The sequence below is a fragment of the Eptesicus fuscus genome, chromosome 22 (genome assembly GCF_027574615.1).
Source record: "Eptesicus fuscus isolate TK198812 chromosome 22, DD_ASM_mEF_20220401, whole genome shotgun sequence".
NCBI classification, from domain to species: Eukaryota; Metazoa; Chordata; class Mammalia; order Chiroptera; family Vespertilionidae; genus Eptesicus; species Eptesicus fuscus.
Window position 1 is genome coordinate 33,982,813 of NC_072494.1, and position 12,286 is coordinate 33,995,098.

General features: G+C 46.2%; 1 protein-coding gene across 1 annotated transcript in view; it reads right to left on the bottom strand.

The window, feature by feature from the left end:
• Positions 1-12,286, bottom strand: part of CR1 (complement C3b/C4b receptor 1 (Knops blood group)) — a 158,635-nt gene that overhangs the window by 13,153 nt on the left and 133,196 nt on the right. Inside the window, exons 54-57 of the mRNA XM_054712264.1 lie at positions 6,297-6,689; positions 4,104-4,280; positions 3,908-4,010; positions 1,779-1,864 (exon numbers count right to left, since the gene is read on the bottom strand). Of these exons, the coding sequence (XP_054568239.1) occupies positions 1,779-1,864; positions 3,908-4,010; positions 4,104-4,280; positions 6,297-6,689 (759 nt within the window). The remainder of the gene's footprint in view (positions 1-1,778; positions 1,865-3,907; positions 4,011-4,103; positions 4,281-6,296; positions 6,690-12,286) is intronic.

The following is a 12,286-nucleotide window of genomic DNA, read 5'->3' on the forward strand; positions in this document are numbered from 1 at the left end:
TTAAGGCGTCTTAAACTGCTTTCCCCTTGTAATGTTGCTCCCAACTTCTCCCTCATTCTTTCACTGCTCTGATCTATCACTTCCATAATATTTATTTGTTTATTGTTTTTCCTGACCATCTCCCCACTGGGGCATAAATAACATGGGGACAGGGCATTAACTTATCTTTTTCACTGCTATAACTCCAGTGCTTAGGAAAATACCAAGCACATAGTATGTGCTCAGTAAATAGTTGTTCGAATGAATGCATGTTTCATATTTACATATTAGCCAGTAGGCAGAAAAAATGTAGAGTGATTACATCCTGATATTAGAAAAAGAAAGGAAAAGAAAGAATTAGGAAAGAAGAAAGGAAGAAAATTGTCAAAACTTCACATTATTTAGTCTCTCCTGATCTAGAGGCAAACTACTGCAGGATATATCACCTAGAGTGAAGAATCCTATCTAATAATAGACAAATATGCAAATTGGCCATACCTCCAACACACCCACAAGCCACGCCCACAAGCCACGCCCACTATCCAATCAGAGCAAGTATGCAAATTAACCCAAACCAAGATGGCTACAGCCACAGAGAGCAAGGTTTCCTAGGTAACAGAGGAAGCCAAGCTTTCCGCCTGCCCTGGCCAGGCCTAAGCCTCCACTCAAGCTACAAAGTTTCAATTATAGAAGGTAAATAAATTCAAACAAATGGTGGCAGAATGGAGCTTGAGAGAGCAGGCCAGGGTTGCTGCCAGCAACAGGGGAAGCAAAGGTTTCCGCACACCCTGTCCGGGCCCACCCGCTAAAGGCAACAAAGTTTCAATTATAACCCCAACACAAATGGCTGCCGGCCTCGGAAGGAGCCCCAGGCTTGGCTCCGCTCCAGGCTACAAAGTTTCAATTGTAGAAGGAAAATAAATTCCAGATACCAGGGCCTCCGCTTGGGTTGCCAGGGGGTGTGGCCAGCCTGCAAACCACCACAGGCCCCTCGCTCAGGCTGCCCCACACCCCAAGGAAACCCCCACCTGATCCGGGACACCCTTCAGGGCAAACCAACTGGCCCCCACCCCTGTACCAGGCCTCTATCCTATCTAATAAAAGAGTAATATACAGATTGATCATCACTGCAACACACAATATAGCTGCCCCCATGTGGTCAAAGATCCTGCCCCCATGTGGACACAAGATTGCCACCACAAGATGGCCAGCAGGAGAGGGCAGTTGGGAGGCACCCGGCCTGCAAGGGAGGGCAGTTGAGAGGGACCAAGCCTGCAAGGGAGGGCAGTTGGAGGTGATCAACCCTGCCGGAGAGAGCAGTTAGGGGTGACGAGGCTGGCAGAGGAGGGAAGTTGGGGGCAAACAGGCTGGCAGCAGAGTGGTTAGGGGGTGATCAGGCTGGCAGGCAGAAGCAGTTAGGGGCAATCAGGAAGGCAGGCAGGCAAGCTGTTGGGAGCCAGCAGTCCTGGTTTGTGAGAGGGGAGTCGGACATCCCTTGAGGGGTCCCAGATTGGAGAGGGTACAGGCTGGGCTGAGGGACAACCCCCCTCCGTGCACGAATTTTGTGCACCGGGCCTCTAGTTCAAAATAACAGAGACAGAGAAAATGGTTCCCAAAACACATGACGTACAATAACGTGCATCGCAACGAATTGATCACAAATAAATACCATTTAAAAAGCAGCTAGCTCCCAATAATCCAGATTAGAAAATAGAAGAACCATGTTGGGGTTGCCATAAGTCAAAATACTAAATAGGTTAAGGGAGGAATTATCCTAAAGTGTTATTCCTTCTACTCACGTTCACACACAGGGACACTGCTATTCCAGAGGATTTCCATTCCAACCAAGACACAATGGCTAGCAGAGCTGCCTTGTAGATGGAATCTAAAGAAGAAAATGGTAGTGCATAGGTGAGCTGTTTCAGTTTGCAAGAATCTGAGGCCCTGCCGAAAACCTTAGCATCAGAAACCAACAGGTGGCAGAAGTTTGGAGGCCATATTGATCTGGACAAATCACAGCCTCCAGTTAGGGAGGATAGTTAGTTGGCCACATAACACATAGTGCCAGGCTGAACTGAAGAAGGCAGTCATAGCGTAGCAGCCATCCCCTTGATCCGGGACCGAGATTCTGAGAAGTGAATCTCTAGCTGATCATTCTATATAATAAAAGCCTAATATGCTAAGTGTCCAGTCATCCGGTTGTCCATTCAACCAATCAAAGCATAATATGCTAATGATATGCTAAGGCTGCTCAACTGCTTGCTATGACTTGCACTGACCCCCTGGGGGCAGATGTTCTGTCCAGTAGGTTAGCTTGCTGCTGGGGTCTGACCGATTGGGACAGAGCGAGACAGGCTGGGCACACTCTGGAGCCCTCCCGTGGTCCCTCCCTAACTGGCCAACTTCCTGTGTCCCTTCCTGGCCCCGATCATGCACTGGTAGGGGTCCCTTGGCCTGGCCTGTGCCCTCTCACAATGTGGGTAGAGGGACCCCCTCCCCCCTCAAGAGCACAATTTCGTGCACTGGACCTCTAGTTCCATGATAAACCTGATAAATGTACTTGTCATATGGGAATCCCAGTCTTCTAATGCAACAGACTCCTAATTCTCCTAATTCTGATACTGGAACAGGGAGTAAAACAGTTCCCAGTTTGGATGGAAAAAGCAGAGATAACTGGAAAGAGCACAAAGATTGTCCTTTTGTCTCTCTGGCTGTGATGGCTGTGAAGAAGGCACATTGGGCTATTGAGTAAGTTTGAGTACTCTAGGGGAAGGGAAAGGAGATCAGAAATGACTTTTGTATGCGACCATCCAGAATGGTCAATGCATGTGGGACCCCGATGGCTCCTAAATCTTAGTGGGTGCTGTCACTGGGTGCCTGCCAGGATTCTTTGAAACAGTCTGAGGTCAGGTGCTTCTTTGCGCACACTGGATCCTTCCCATTCAGAGAGGAGCACAGCGGGAAGAGCACCAGGCTCACATGAACAATGTCATGACATAAAACATTCACCAGCCACCGGGACCCCATTTCAGAGCCCCAAGCACGTTACTAACCAGAGATAAGTGATTAGATTAAAATACCCATTCTTATGCTTTTACTCTTATGACAAATTTTCCTTTTGATGGTTAAAAAATGACTTAAATAATTCTTAAATAATCTTAATTATTTTTAATAAGCTTCTTGTTACATATCACACTTTTCTTGGGACTCTCCAAATTACTCTTCTGTTTTTCTGCTTGGAAAATATATATTTTTCCCAATTAATGCATCACATATGCACTCTGTGGACAGGTTATTATGATCTCTGAACGAATAATAATCTGGTCACTCAGTGTATATCCTATATAATAAAAGGCTAATATGCAAATTACCCCCTCGACCAGGAGTTCGACCAGCAGGCAGGCCGGCAAACCACCCATGTCCCCTCCCGCTGGCCAGGCTGGCCGGACCCCTCCCATGCACGAATTCATGCACGAATTCATCACAGCCAGAGAGACAAAAGGACAATCTTTGTGCTCTTTCCAGTTACTCTCTGCTTTTTCCATCCAAATTGGGAACTGTTTCACTCACTGTTCCAGCATCAGAATTAGGAGTCTGTTGCATTAGAAGACCAGGCTTCCCGTATGATAATACATACACTGAGTGGCCAGACTAGTATGCGTTCAGAGATCATAATAATCTGGCCACTCAGTGTATACTCATAACAAATCACTGTATTTGTCTTTATTCCTGCCATTTCATATATGTCCCAATTTTTCCTTCATATCACATGCTATTTTTTCCTACCTGTTCCTTACTCTTACTTTTCTTACATACTTCTAAGATGTAATCCCTGAATTAATTTTTTTAGCTACACCAAACCTTCCCTTTTTGAATTAACTTCTAACTCCAATTTTAGTGTCCAGGGGCCCGGCAAGCTCACACTCACCCCTCATCACAAACGAAGGACACTCTTGCTCCAAGCTCCAAGTTAAGTGGAAAGAGCACACGGCCATTAGGAAGTTGGTCCTGGAAGGCAGCACATGATTTCACTGGAGAAAAAGAAAAGCAAACAGAGATAACACTGGCACATGGAGAATAAAGCCCCAAGCTAAAAATTTCAAACCAGACAAGAGTTTAGGCACCTGCGCATGTGGGGGCGGCTGGGCTCCAGGCTCCCTGGGGCGAACAGCGCAGAGAGGCAGCCCCTCTGAGGTCATAGCCGGGCTCACAGCTGTAGAGCACCTCCTGCCCAGGGGAGAAGCTGTCCTTGTGGCTGGGGGTGTGCTTGCCATGCAGGATTTCTGGAGGCCGCGGACATCCTGGGGAAAGAGAACCAAGCGCTGTTAATAATATGAAAAGCACTTTTCCCCAGTGGTAAATTGGCCAACAGAATCATAACTATAAGTCTATATGACTGACACCCTCATTTTGTGAATGGTAATATGAGAGAGAGAGGCCACAGACCTGATTTAGCACAGAACCGTACTAGCACTGAGATATCCTCAGTTTACTGTTTTCTTTCCATCTAAAATCCTCACCGAAGATTAGCAGGCAGTTCCCTTCTAGAATGATTCCCATTACTGGTTACCCAGATACAATTGTTAAGATTGAAGGATTTTTTAGTATCTTCATACTACTTTCAAGAAAAGCATCACCAATTTATAGTCCACCTGTTAGGCAATAAGGAATGCTCAGGCTCAAATCTTATCTAACAGATCTGCCAATCACCGATCCCACTCTGGTACAACAAACAGGACTTACATCTCTTCTCATCCCCTCCCAACTCCTTTTTGGTTTGTTTGTATATCCTCACCTAAGGATTTTTTTTCATTGATTTTTAGAGAGAGAGGAAGGGAGGGGAAGAGAAAAAGAGTGAGAGAGAGAGAGAGAGAGGGTGGGGGAGGGAGGGAGAGATTGATCAGTTGCCTCCCACATGCGCCCCATGGGAGCTGGGGATCAAACCTGTAACCCTTCAGTACGTGGGCCGATTAACTAACCACTGAGCAACACCAGCCAGAGCCCAACTCCTTTTTCAGTGACCTCTGACATGGATTGGAGAAGAACTCCCAGTCTCTTCTTTATATAGCCAGATGCTATATAAAGAGAAGACCTGGAGTTCTTCTTTCATTCCAATGAGAAGATGGGCAACCATTGAACAAAATCTTCTAAAAATAAGTACAGCCCTCATAATGAAAGCGCATATTGCAATACAGCATTTTGTAACTGAGTCTCTGACTGTCTCTTTACACAATTGGTTTTAACTCAATCAAAACACACTTGAGTCTCAAATAAATTGTATAAAACTGTAGCAAAATGGAAAACCATTTCCTTTTGACTTAGAGCAGGTCAGTTCCCCTCTCTGGACTTCAGCTTGCTCAGGTATAAGATGGGAGATTAGACTAGAGGAATGACTCCCTTAAGGACTTTGAAAATACTCTGAGGCTCTAAAAACCCATTTTCAGGGCTCATTACCCCTCTGCCTCCTTGATTAATAAATGCACAGTGATGTGATATTTAAGTGCTGTGTGGGTGAAATTCCTGTGAACTCCCAGACTCACACCTTTGCATTCTCCTTTGACTGTTGGGGCTAGAAGCCTGCAAACTATAATTGCTTATCTCCCTGGCCAGCTGAGTTCTGGTTAGACTCTGTCAACTGCTGGAATATATAACAAATTCAAAGGTGGGAAGATGACAAAAGCCATTCTTCTTCTAGAGGAGGCTCAGGAAGTAGCAGTGTTGATGGCTCTTATTTAGCAGTAGCGACTTAGTGTCTAGTGATAATGGCTTTGGCTCCAGATCGCAGCTGCATCCTGGTCCCGGGGCCAGCACTGGAGGGGAGGGCTGCTCAGTGTGTTTCAGCAGTGAGTGCGGGCATGGGTTCTTCAGTCCCGAGCCAACAGCAGATTCCTGCTCCCTGCAAACAGCCCTTCTCCTTTTGCTCTTTCCAACCTTCCAATATCCTATATCCTGTTATCTGCCCTAAATCCCCCACTGCTTGAACAATCTAGAGTGATTTTGATTTCCATGGCTCTAGAGTCAGGCAGATTTGGGTTTCAGTCTTCAGTTTGCAAGTTAGGATCTGTTTAATCTTGCACATTATCTAGCCTCTCTAAGAATCCTAAGGGAACTTCACATTCTGTGCCCAGATTTTGCTTTGTTTCTCAACTTGAACACACACACATATGCATACACATCTTCTTAGATTCATGCTTCACCCCTAGAATGTTTACTCACACTGCTCGCCACAATCTCCCTCCCAGAAGAAACACTAATCTGGGGGTCCTCCCACAGCTCCTGGCACCTGCAGGCCCCCTCGAAGCCTCAGTCAGACTCACCCGGGGAGCAGCTGGGCAACTCGGGCTCCCATCTGTTTTGGGGCTGGCAGCGCACACTGGAGGGGCCTTTCATGACAAAGCCAGGCTGACACCTAAAGCTCACGATTTCATTTAAGGAGAACAAGCTTCTGTTCTCAGACTCCCTTATTCCATTCTCAACGTGCGGAGGCATGCATTTATTAGGTACGATGCACTGAGGGGCGGGGCCGCTCCAGATGCCCACTTGACCTTTGCTGGTGCAATATATGGACTTCTCGCCCACCAGTTCAAACTTGTCCCTTCCAATCCCAGGATTGCAGCGATAGGTCACCACTATTCCGTACGGAAAATAGTCTCTGCTGTTGCTAAAGAAATCTCCGTTGGCGATGGTTGGTGGTGGCTTACATTGAATACCTGGGAAAAGGGAAAGCCATTGAAATAATAGTGAATTGAAATAACAACTGAGAGCAATCCAATGTCACTAAACGGTTACTATTTTTACACTCGTTATTTGCTTTTCATCTTTGCTAACATGTAGATTAGGTTTTCCAAAGTTGTAACTTAGGTGGGCATAATAAAAAGCATAACTCTGCTTTTCCTACTTAGATTATTTCCTATGAACATATCCATATAGTAATACAATTCACATTCTTTTCATTACAAATAACTCTTTGATTGTATTCCCCCTACTCTTTCCAACTGCCTTCTTAATTTTCCTTTTTGTTATTAATCAGACCAGTATAGCTTAAAAATAAATAAAAATATCCTTAATAAAAATAAAAAAGTATAAGAGAAATGCTAAAGGAGTTAATCACCACCAAACCAGTATTACATGAAATGTTGAAGGGTATTCTTTAAGGAGAGAAAAAAGAAGAAGAGGGAAAAGAAAAAAAGATAAAAAATATGAACAATAAAGTGGCAACAAATACATATCTATCAACAGTTGAATCTAAAAATCAAAATAAACAAACAAGAAATCTAATGAACAAAATAAACTGATGAATAAAATAGAATCAGAGGCATGAGAACATGGAACAGTCTGAGGAGGGACAGGGGTTGAAGGGGAGGAAAGAGATTAAACAAAGATCTTACATGCATTACCTATGGACACAGACAATAGGGTGGTGAAATTCTGGGGTGGGGCAGGACCCGGGTGAAGGGGGCAACAGGGGAGGAAAGGGGGACATCTGTAATACTCTCAATAATAAAGTTTTAGCCGAAACTGGTTTGGCTCAGTGGATAGAGCGTCGGCCTGCGGACTGGAAGGTCCCGGGTTCGATTCCGGTCAAGGGCATATACCTTGGTTGCGGGCACATCCCCAGTGGGGCGTGTGCAGGAGGCAGCTGGTCGATGTTTCTCTCTCATCGACGTTTCTAGCTCTCTATCCCTCTCCCTTCCTCCCTGTAAAAATCAATAAAATATATATATAAAAAAATAAAGTTTAAAAAAATCAATTAAAAAAGTGTAAGGAGAGACAACACAGATATACAGCAGTAAGAAATAAAATTTGAATATCCTATATAATAAAAGGGTAATATGCAAATAGACCAAACAGCAGAACAACCAAACAACCAATCAAAGCATAATATGCTAATGGTATGCTAAGGCTGCTAAGCAGCTTGCTATGACATGCACTGACCACCAGGGGGCAGATGCTCCAACTAGTAGGTTAGCTTGCTACTGGGGTCCAGTCGATCAGGACTGAGTGAGATGAGCTGGTCACACCCTGGAGCCCTCCTACAGTCCCTCCCTGGCTGGCCAACCCTGATTGGCCCTGATCAGGACTGGGTGAGACGGAGCCAGATACCCCTGGAACCCTCCTGTGGTCCCTCACTGGCCCGATCATGCACCAGTGGGGACCCTCAGCCTGTCCTGTGCCCTCTCACAATCCAGGACCCCTCGGGGGATGGTGGAGAGCCAGTTTCAGCCCAACTCCGCAGGCCACACCCCTTAGGAGGGCACCAGACACAGGGCTCATGGCTGTCGAGCACTCGGGACTGATTGGGCATGAGCCTGCAGCAGGCACAGTGGGGCCGGGATGAGCGGGTGGCAGGTAGGAGCTGCGGGCAGCGTTGGACTGCGGGTTTTGGCCCGATCCCTGCAGGCCACCCAGAGGGACCCCACCCATGCATGAATTCGTGCACCAGGCCTCTAGTATTTACATATACATGAGAACATTTATGAAACTGTAGACAACTGTATGTTAAACATTTTGAAAACCTAAATGATATAAATGAAAACATAAATTACCAATAATAATTTAAGGAGACAGAGAAAGCTAAAAGGGGGGTAGAGGTGGGCCAGGAGGGAGGCGGGGGAGGGGAGAGGAAGATAAAAGTTTTATTATCTAGTGGTTTTGTACAGTGTCACCCAGGCTTATTAGAACCAGGTTCCCCAGACTTACTTTGCCTGCGTGGCTCTAGGTTAGGGTTGGAGCTTGAGAAATGGGCCTGAAATTTGAGAGGCAGAAGTGAAGCAACAGCCATTCTCCTCTGAAGGTCATTCTTGGTTGGAGGTGCCGAGGGGACAGATGCAGAGGAGCCAGGGGTCCCCGTTTGTTCGCGCTCTCCCTATGTTTGCATCCAGCTCTCTGCAAACGCTGGTCCCGCTCACCTGCACTGATTCCTCCCCACGGTCACATGCGTCCCTGTTAAAGGTTAATCCGAGGTGGTAGGAGTAGGTCTTGTGAGGGAATTCTGCTGGGAATTCTGCTGGGTTGTCCTTTGCGAGGAGAAGTAGCTCCTCCTCCCCTGTCTGAGGAGGCGAGACTCCTCTTACCTGAAGAAAGTCTAATGGCCCCTCCTGACGTAGCTGTCCTGACAGGACTTACAGAGGAAGTATTGGTAGTCTGTTAAGTTTGAATTTCAGAAAAAAGTAAACATTTCCAAGTATAATTATATCTCAGAATTGCATGACAGCAGCAGCAGCTGTGAAGAGCCAACAAGACAGCTCTCTGCATGAGCCCTTCCCAGCTCCACGCCAGCAGCCAGGTGAGCTTAGCTTCCTGAAAGCACCGACTCCCAGACACCCGATGACTGGTGTTTCTCATCTGTTAGAGCAGCTCCTCACACCGCAAGGTCTAATTTCATAACAAATCTCTTATTTCCTAACACTGATAGTAGTTCTGCTTCCATATTTGTCCCAGGGTAACAGAGGAATCTGGGCTTGGTTCTTTAATATGATTATATTTAAGAATTCATGTTGCCTGGCCAGAGTAGCTCAGAGTTTGAGCATCGACCTATGAACCAGGTCAGGGTTTGATTCCTGCTCAGGGCACTTGCCCGGATTGCAGGCTCATCCCCAGTAGGGGGTGTACAGGAGGCACTGATCTATGATTCTCTCTCATGATTGATGTTTCTGTCTCTCTCTCCCTCTCCCTTCCTTTCTGAAATCAATAAAAATATATTTTAAAAGAAGAATTCATGTTAATGCTGATCGTGGAAAGGGGCACACAAATAGTTGATGGCATGCAGGGACAGAAGATCCCCTAGTTACCATCTGTACACATAGGAGCAAAGCTTTGAGTGACTAAGTGGTGGCTGTCCTAGGATAGTCTAGGGAAGGCATCGAGTGGGCTTGGGTGCTTGTTTTGAAAACCTGAGAGAATGAAAGTGATGGGTTCAAAGTTTGAAATTCCTGCTCAAGGTGTGGCTCTGAAAGCTTCTGTCTCTGCCCTAAAAGAACACTTGTGCCCTGTAGCCACAGGGCCAAGATTTCTGAAAAAACTAACCCAACATCTAGTCCTGTGGCTGATTCTCACCACGTCACAGGGTCTGTATGCTCAAGTCGGAGCACTGCTTGGAAGAGGATTCTGAAAACTGAGATGGAGATGTCCGGACAGATTCTAATGAAGCTGAGTGCCTGGAACCTGGGAATTCTGCTGGGTTGTCCTTTTCGAGAAGTAGCTCCTCCTCCCCTGTCTGAGGAGGCAAGGCTCCTCTTACCTGAAGAAAGTCTAATGGCCCCTCCTGACGTAGCTGCCCTGACAGGGCTTCCAGAGGAAGTATTGGTAGTCTGTTAAGTTTGAATTTCAGAAAAAAGTAAACATTTCCAAGTATAATTATATCTCAGAATTGCATGGCATATATATATATAAATTTTTTGAAAAAAATATTTTTATTTATTTCAGAGAGGAAGGGAGAGGGAGAGAGAGAGAAACATCAATGATGAGAGAGAATCATTGGTTGGCTGCCTCCTGCACACACCCCACTGGGGATTGAGCCTGCAACTCTGGCATATGCCCTGACCGGGAATCAAACCCTGACCTCCTGGTTCATAGATCGACACTTAACCACTGAGCCATGCCGGCCGGGCTGCATGGCATATACTAATATTTATATTGCAAAAATACTTGTTGCTTATCTGAAATTCAGATGTACCTGGGTATAGAATATTTTTTATTTACTAAACCTGGCCACGCAAATGGTAACACTTGATGATCTTCCTCAGGACCTACTCCTACCACCTCACATCGTTTCTAGTGCTCTCACCAGATTCAATTCCTGGCAGGAATAGGGGTGGGGTGGGGGTGGGGGATAAAAATTATGACTCATGAGAGGAGCAAATGAACCCGAAGAAGTGAGATTCTGAATTCAGTGTGATAGTTTGAGTGTGGACCATGCCGAGTGAAGTTGAGAGACCAGAACTTTGCTAACATACCTCAGGGGCAGAAATCCTATTCATATAGGAGAGGGGCAGGAAAACGATATAAATGAACTGAAGCCAAACAAAGTGAAGCCAGGGGCCTGCTCCGTGCTGCCCGACATGGAGATGCAAGCAGACCATGAGGGACCCCGGAACCAAGGACATTCCTGCAAAGACTGATGACTAGCTACTCAGCCATACCCATCACTTACCTATACCATCAAAGGGAAACAGACCACAAAATATGCCTTGTAAAGGTTAATCAAGACTTTCCCCACTCTGTTTCCCCATCCCAGCAATTTCCCATAGGAACTACAAACAGGTATAAGCTCAACGACCAGAGATGGCTGGGTCCTCTTCCTTCTCTCCTGAGGGGAGTCCACCCCTCTGTCTGGGGAATGGCTTTTCCTGTGTGTCCTGTCTGCTCAATAAAACCTGCTTCTCCACTTTAACCTCTTCTGTCCGGCTCAAGTTTTGAATTCCTTCCTGCAAGAAGCCAAGAACCCACCTGGCATCACAATGGCCCAGGGCTCTGAGAATGCTCGAGGGCATTCATTTTGTAAGACCTGTGCATGGGCTCCTTAACTAAGTCCATCCGGTGGGGGTTGGGGGACGGGTGAAAGAGGGATCTTTCACCCAAGGCTTTGAGAAATACGTTCATGTAGGAGTTTCCGCATCTTTGAAGAACTCTATGTAGGCCATTCCCACTGTCAGAATGACAGTGGGAAACAGTTGCTATTGAACCAAGTTCCCTGAATTCAAGAGGGATGACAGGACGTCAGAATGCCAGAGGCCCAGTGGCAGCCCTTAAGTGCCAGAGGCCATTGAAACAAATCAGAATGATTTATCTGCAGAGACCTTTGTCATCAGTTCATTGATCATGGAGTCTCAAGAAATGAAGTAGATGAAGAGTGAACTCAGGTTTGTATGAGCAGAAGAGATCTAGGTCTGGTGGCCGGAAGTCTGACGTGAAGCACTGTAAAGGAGAGTGGTTCTTCACCAGCCAATTCCCAGACTGAGAACCAGTTCACACACACAGAGGAGCCTGAGGAAATGGGAGTCTGGATCTTGAGGAAGCACCCTGCTGCACAGCCAAAAGGTATAGGAAACTCTCCTCCCCCTCCCCCCGTCCCGCCCCCCACCCCTCCTCAGCCTTCACCAAAGAGGCTTAAAAGAAGTTACTGGGGTTTGGATATAAAAATGGTTACAGAATAGAGATAGAGATGAAAATATAGAAATACGCATAGATGTATGATCTTTTAATAAAATTGAACAATGGGTCTTGAAAGGACTGACTCCATCCTGTCCCTTGCCCTCCATCTGAACCATAGGCACTCCATCTTGTTCCTGTAACCTCCATTTTGTAA